General features: G+C 45.2%; 1 protein-coding gene across 3 annotated transcripts in view; it reads right to left on the bottom strand.

Annotated features, from left to right (window-relative positions):
• Positions 1-3,169: 3,169 nt before the first annotated feature.
• Positions 3,170-7,296, bottom strand: part of Slc35e3 (solute carrier family 35 member E3) — an 18,527-nt gene continuing 14,400 nt past the window's right edge. The window contains exons 4-6 of one of the 3 annotated variants that reach the window (XM_023716339.1): positions 6,830-6,912; positions 3,706-3,932; positions 3,170-3,424 (exon numbers count right to left, since the gene is read on the bottom strand). In XM_023716339.1, coding sequence (XP_023572107.1) covers positions 3,746-3,932; positions 6,830-6,912 — 270 coding nt within the window. In that variant the 3' untranslated portion in view covers positions 3,170-3,424; positions 3,706-3,745. Of the gene's footprint in view, positions 3,425-3,626; positions 3,933-6,829; positions 6,913-7,296 lie in introns of those variants that run through there. The other 2 variants (XM_023716340.1, XM_004632150.2) reach the window with 2 other exon arrangements.

Raw genomic sequence — 7,296 nt, 5'->3', positions numbered from 1 at the left:
CTGCCTAGGCAAGCTTAGACAAGTGCAGAGACTGCAGTTCGATCCCTGGCACCAAGTGCCGCCCCAGTCCTGCTCCCAGGGCAGGCTGAGCCTACCCCAAAAAAATTCCTATGATTTAGGTGACATAGTTCTCCACATTTAAAAAAAAAAAATTCTCCAAATTCACTGCACTTGCAACAACTCACCTCCTAATAAACATCACAAACAGAAAAACCTAAAAGAATGTTTTCTAATATGAAACTAAATCATATTTAATATTTTATATATATTTTCTAAAAATAGAATCCAAAGAAATTCACATGAACAAGAAAAAAAAAAGATTAGAAGGGTGGATCTGATTAATCTGCTCTTACTGTAAATGGAAAATTGTAATTTCCTTTTTTTTTTTTTGGAACCGGGGATTGAACTCAGGCCGCTCGCTTGCCAGGCAAGCGCTTATTCCACTGACCATCTCCCTGGCCCCCCTAAAATTGTAACTTCCTGCAGATTCACTCACCCAACAGCTATTGCTGATGGAGTGAATGTAGGATGCTTGATCAAAGCTGTCGCCTTGGAATACATTTTAGGACAACACCAATTTAAAAGTAGCTAAGTTTTTCAAATATTTAAAAAACCGAACATCAGGCAGCTTGCTTGATTTCACAGGAATGTTTCTCATTCGTGTTCCTTTAAGAAAGACATGAAGGGCTGGCAAGATAGCTCAGCGGATCTAAAGTGCCTGCTCAGGCAAGCTTAGGCAGGCCCAGGGGACCAGGGTTCGGTCCCAGTACTGGTCCCCACATGCCATGCCAGCCCCGTCCTCAGGGTGGCCTGAGCCGGCCAAAAAAAAAGAGAGACATGAAATCATTTCCTTACTGCCTGTATACAGGGAGCAGAACAGCCCCGCGCTGCCCCGCACACACACACTGATGTTATCTTTCTCTTACGGGCAGGAATACACAAGACAAAAGTAAAAACAAAAGGCTCCTTTTATTTTTAACAGATAAAATTTAAATCATTTAACATCAGATAAAAAAAACATGTCCAGTTCCGTGTAACCCAGGGGCAGCGCAGTGTCTTCCAAGGCACTGCGCCTGGTTAGTCTCTGCTTGGTCCCGCTCAGCTGGGGCGTTACTTTCCCAGAAATTTTCTTTTCAATGTGCTGATTGTCTTCAGGCAAAAATACACTAGATTTCGGCAGTGTGCATTTTATTCATTTTTATACGCTCTTACCCAACTTTGCTATAGAATCTCTACTGACTTCACTCACGTGCTGCAGTCCCCACGCTCCCCTTAACTGCCCTCTGCCTGTAAGTTCTATTTACAATTAAGAATTTGTACATGGCACAGATCAGCTTGGCCCTTGGGCTGTGATGACATCAAATAGTCCTGAGACTGGGTGTGGTGGCGCGTGTCTGTAGTCTGTAATCCCAGCTCTTGGGAGGCTGTAAACAGGCAGATCACTACAAGTCCGATCTAGTAGCCAGACCCTGAATTCCCTGCAGACCCCCCCCCCAAAAAAAAAGATTATTAAAAAATTATAAAGTGATGACACATTAGAGCGGGTGCGGTGTTATATTGGGGAGGCTGAAAACAGGGCCACTGTGAGTCCCAGCTACATAGTGAGACCCTATACCAAATATATATATTAAAAAAAAAAAAAGATGAAACATTTTTCTTCAGCTTTTGGGCAACAGCTATATGCTAACTTACCTACCCAGAAGAAGTGTCTTAGACACACACATACAATACCCAAGGCTCTTGCAGTAGGGATGAGGTATGCTATCCTTCTTAGCACAGTAAAAGACAGCGTAAGCTGAAAACTAAAGAGTATTTAAAATAAAAACAGAAAACTACACATACTAATCATACAACAGATTGACTCATAACTGAATTTTTCAAAATCGACTTGTAGTGTAGCTTATTTTTTTTTTTAATATTTATTTATTTATTTATTTCGTGTGTGTGTGGCCAGCTCAGCCCACCAGGGGGCGGGGCTGGCTGGCATGTGGTGCTGGGGATCGAACCGCGGTCCCTGTGTTTTGCTTAGCTTAGCTTGTTCTAAGTAGGTGCTTTAGACCACTGAGCCATCTCACCAGCCCTCAGTGTAGCTTATTTTAAGTGAGTCAGGAAAAAAAATATCTAAAACGTGTATGTGTGTTGTGATAAAAGATATAAACCAAAACATGTCATCTATATACCTTCAATAAGGTGATATGATATATAGTCTTTTTTTGAGACAGGGTATCACTAAGCAGTTCAGGCTGGCCTTGAGCTCACTTTGTAGTGCAGGCTGGTCTTGAACTCACAATGATCCTCCTGCCTCAGCCTCCCGAGTGCTGGGATTACAGGTGTGCGCCACCACTTCCAGCTAAATGTGTGGCTGCTTCTTACATTGTTTTCTCACAGAAAGTTCATAATGTTCAGGAAAAGATTATCAGAGGAATGATCTGTCTCAATTTATTGAGGCTAATAACAACCGCTATCAATATTCAAATGTCAAGAAGTTGGAAGGAAGAAATATATTTTTAGGGCCGGCCAGATACCTCAGAGGATTAAAGCACCTGTTTAGGCAGATGCAGGGACAGGGGTTCGATCACTAGTGTGCCCAGGTGCGCCGAGATGGACAGTGAGAGCAGGCATGGTGGCACGCACCTGTAATCCCAGTGCTTGGGAGGCTGCTATGAGTCTGATCTGTGTAGTGAGACCTTGTAGACCCTGTACTAAAAATACACAAGAAAAAAATATGTAAGTTTTAAAAATACATTTTATAATTAAGTACATGGCACTCTACAGGACTTGCTTAATCAGAAATCACAGGGCCAGCGAGGTAGCTCAGTGGTCTAAGGCACCTGCTTAGGCAAGCTTAGGCAAGCACGCAGGGACCATGGTTTGACCACCGGCACCATGTGCCAGGTCAGCCCGGCCTCCAGGGTGGGCTGAGCCGGCCACCAAAAAAGGTCAGAGATCACGTATTTCCTTCATAGCTCCAGGTACTCCTTCCTCAAATGTGACTCGGTGACAGAGTAATCTGTGGCCTGCGCAAAGCTCTGTTCCAAGCCTCCCCACACCTGGAACCCCGCGAGCAAGATCGCAATACATCTCACAGTGGAGACGCATCCACTAGCAGGCAGGCAGCGGGGTTGCGCTTCTGTGCCCTTCCTGCGAACAACATGAAGACGCGCTTCTGTAGCTCTGGAATGCACACTGCTTCCTCATCAGTGCAGACCTTTCCATGTATTTCACTTGGCGTAACCAGACTGCCCTAGATATATTTCCTATAATCACCTTTGAAAAGCAGCACAAAGCATTTGCTTATTGAGATTTTTTTTTTTTTTTTGATACAGAGTCTTCTGCATAATCAACTCTCCTGCCTCAGCGTCCCAGAAGCTGGGATTGCAGCCATGCACCACAGGCCCAGCTTGCGGTTTGGAGAAGTAATTTTCTGAAAAGGTACCAGAAGAGCCGGATGTGAGGCTGTCGTGGCTGTCCTCCCCACCGCCGCCCGCGTGCCCCAGCGCGCGCTTCCCCTTGCTTTTTCCTCTCCTACTCAGCCCAGGCTTGCGCAGCACAGCCCATTTCTCCCGCACACCTCACTTCTACTTTTTCAGATAAACTTTGCCACCGTTAAAAAAGGTCATAGTTATGAATAATATGCATATTACTTCTTATAAACCTTTCAATACATTTTGCATTACACTTTTTTTCATTTTTGAAAGTAACAACCTTTTTTGTGTTGGGGCAACTTTCTTTTCTCCGCAAAGACTCAAGGACGCTGTACCAGTTTGCTCTTACTCCCCTCCTGCTCGCTGAGCTTGAAGTGTGTGTAGGCGAGAATGCCAAACAATGTGCACACAATGCCCAGGCCCTGATTCACTGACAGCGGGTCCTTGAATAACACGTAGCCGCCACACAGAGTGATGCAGAACTTGAAGTGTCCGAACATGTTATAGCTGGGTTTTCAGATAAGGATACAAATGGCAACAAGCTACATAAGCGGTCCACACGCATGCACACATGCATGCATACACACGCGTGAACACACACAGGTGGGTGTGTGGGCTTGAGCAAAGCCACTCTGCGGCTAGAGAGAACCACATGAAACAATAGAAGGTAGCCGCCCATCTACCAAACAGGAAGGTTAGTGAAGTCCCGGGTCATTCCTACCTTCCTATAGGTTTTAGCAATTTAGCGCCCCCCAGGGGGTTGGGGGGCGGCCCCAATCACAGCGCGATGAGCCCTGCACGGGACATGGCCCATACCATTTCCCTGGGCACCACGTTCATGCCACTGCACACACACCCTCTCCATGGTCCACTTGTGGAGGCTCAGGGACTTCAACCTGCCACAGACCATGAAGGAATTTAGTGGCAGAGTGGGAGGTCCAAGCATAGGTGGCTCACTGAACTCCAAAGCACCTACTCTAGAGCTAGGGATTTAGCTCAGTGGCACAGCACCCGCCTGGCAAGCTTTAGGTCCTGAGTCTGATTCCCCATATTCCAACATTACCAAAAAACCCCCAAAGTCTCTGCTGTAATCTATTTTTTTTTTCTGTTGTAATCTAGTATACAGTCAATGACTCCCTTCTAAATTAAAGTTTCCCACACCATCTTTTCTTTAATTTTTTTTTTTGCAGAACCAGGGATTGAACTCAGGTCCTTGCGCTTGCCAGGGAAGCGCTTATTCCACTGAGCCATCTCCCCGGCCCCATATTCTTTTTCTTTTCCTTGTTTTGCAGTGCTGGGAATGGAACCCAACGCCTCACATGTGCTGGCAGGTGCGAAGTGACCCCTGCCCCCTTCTGCCATCGGCGACACCCTGGGAGCCCCAAGCCTGCTCGGGGTCACAGGCCGCGAGCGGCTGAGCAGCAGACCTGGCCTGTGGGACTCCAAGCTCAGGCTCTTGCTTCTGCTTTGAGACCAGGCCCTGCACGTGGGCAGCCGCTGCAGCTCCTGCTGGGCACTGTCAGTGCCCAGGACTGCGTGGCCCAGGACACGGGCTATCTGTGCTTGCCGGAGGCGATTTCCTGAGATACTAGGATTTTTCCTAAGGATGTTTATATAATCACAATAAAATGAGCTTTACTCTTCATCATTCACTGCCTTTGAGGGCACAGGCACCGACACTTCAGCTTTACATGTCTGTATTCCCTTGGTACTATTTTTAAGGCTGCTTGTGATCTGTTAAAGATATTAATACTAAAGGGAAGGCAAATTTAAAGGCTCTTGGCCTGGGGAGATAGCTCAGTAGAATAAGTACCTGCCCAGCAAGCACAGGGTCCTGAGTTCAATCCTTGATACTGCAAAAAAAAATTAAAAAACAAGAAAAATAAAGACTCTTCGGTGACTTTCTTTACATTAAAAAAAAAAAAAAAGAACAGCTTGGCATGGTGGTGTGTGCTTATAATACTAGCATTTGGGAGGCTGAGGCAGGATTCCAAGTGCAAAGCCAGCCTGAACTACACAGGGAGACCTTGTCTCATAAGTAAACAGAACAAAACTTCAACGGTGTATAGTTTGTGCCTAGATGTTCCCCTAAAGCCTCATGCAGTCATCAGGTGGGCTTCCAAAGTTTTCGACTGACTCATGCTCCAACGCTGGCATTATGGGTGTCCGTGATACACCCACCTTGGGGCAGGTGGCCTGCAGTACTATATAAGGAAGGGAAAGAGACCTGTACTACATTCAGCACCATATGCTGCCCCACCCTGGCTGCTCTGAGCTAGCCACCCACACTGCAGATGGTGGTGCACGCCTGTAAGCCCAGTGCTGGGGAGGCGAAAAACAGGAGGATCACTACAAGTCCGACTTGTGTAATGAGACCCTGTACTAAATACAAAAAAAAAAAAAAATTGCTTTCATCACTTTTATTCATAGTTGGCCAGTATGTCACTGACTGCATTGGATGTCGGTAGTCACTCCTTTACTCAAATCAGTAGACTACAAATCAGTAGTCCCAGATTGCCTCTCTGACTTGGGGGACACATTCTGCACAACTGCTTACACAGAATGAAATGCGCAGAGAAACAGAATGACAAGAAAGGTGAAAATGGGCAAGCGATGCTGACCTCCAATGTGACTTTGTTCTAAAATTTGAATTATTAAAAAATAACTAGGCAAACCCATGCCTAAGAACCGTAAATATGAGACACACTTATAGACGCAGGGGTCTGAAGTTATCTTTCATGCTGCAAGCTAAGCACACGTGCGCTTTATTACTAGATAACTGGAAGGAGCCTAAAACCCAAGCTTCCACCCCATTACTCTTTCAGCAAAGATTATTTAAACCAACTATCTAAGGAATGGTGCTCGAAGCTAATTTTTACAGGAGAAAAGATCACCTATTACTTAAGAAAACTCAAAAATATTCATGGTGCAGAAAGGAAACTCATTTCCTGAGTTCTTATTGTTTTGAAATTCTATAGACTAGTGTGGAAAGATACAGCGAAAGACCAAAACTAACTACTCTTTTCAGGTTAGTGGGCTTTTTTTTTTTTTTTAAATGTATTTAGTACATGGTCTACTGGGTCTCTACTACATAGACTGGACTTGTCGTGATCCTCCTGTTTTTCAGCCTCCCAAGTGCTGGGATTATAGACATGTGCCACCATACCCAGTCTCAACTGCTGTCTCAGCGAGCGCCAGGGGTGGGGCTGGCACGGCGTGCTGGGGATCGAACCCTTGGCCCCTGCATCTGCCTTAGTAGGTGCTTTAATCCAATGAGCTATCTGACCAGCCCTTCCTTTCAATTTAGGCCATGGAAGAGTTAGTGTGATGCCAAAGAAAGGAGTGAATGTGACAGTTTTGGAAATAAAAGGCCAAGCATTGGTAAGGAGTCACTAAAAGGATACGTGACTGGTGAAGTGTTCCCAATGATCCAATAGATCGATAAGTTCACCATGAAAGCGATTACTCCCGACAGCAGCACCATAAGCTGCAAATAAAAACAAAGGAATCATTAACACAAAGCATTGTTACCACTATAATCCGTAAAAATATATTTCAATACCATTTTATAAACAAGACCAGAAGCTGAGCGTGGTGGTACATGCCTATAATCCCAGGACCCTGGAATGCTAAGGCAGGAGGAGCAGAAGTTCAAGCTCTGCCTGGGTAACTTAGTAACTTATTGAGAGACTTTTACAAAACTATAAAGCTAAAAATGGGCTGGGGAAGTAACCAAACATGTAGACTTTGGGTATAGTCCCAATACTGGGGTGAAAAAAAAGACTAAAAAAGAGTTAATTTGGGACACAACAAGAATCAGGGGCTGAGGAGATAGCTCAGTAGAATAAGCACTTGCCTGGCAAGCACAAGG

Source organism: Octodon degus, unplaced genomic scaffold (genome assembly GCF_000260255.1).
Source record: "Octodon degus isolate 3935 unplaced genomic scaffold, OctDeg1.0 scaffold00047, whole genome shotgun sequence".
Taxonomy (NCBI): Eukaryota; Metazoa; Chordata; class Mammalia; order Rodentia; family Octodontidae; genus Octodon; species Octodon degus.
This window is presented reverse-complemented; position numbering and strand designations above follow the sequence as displayed.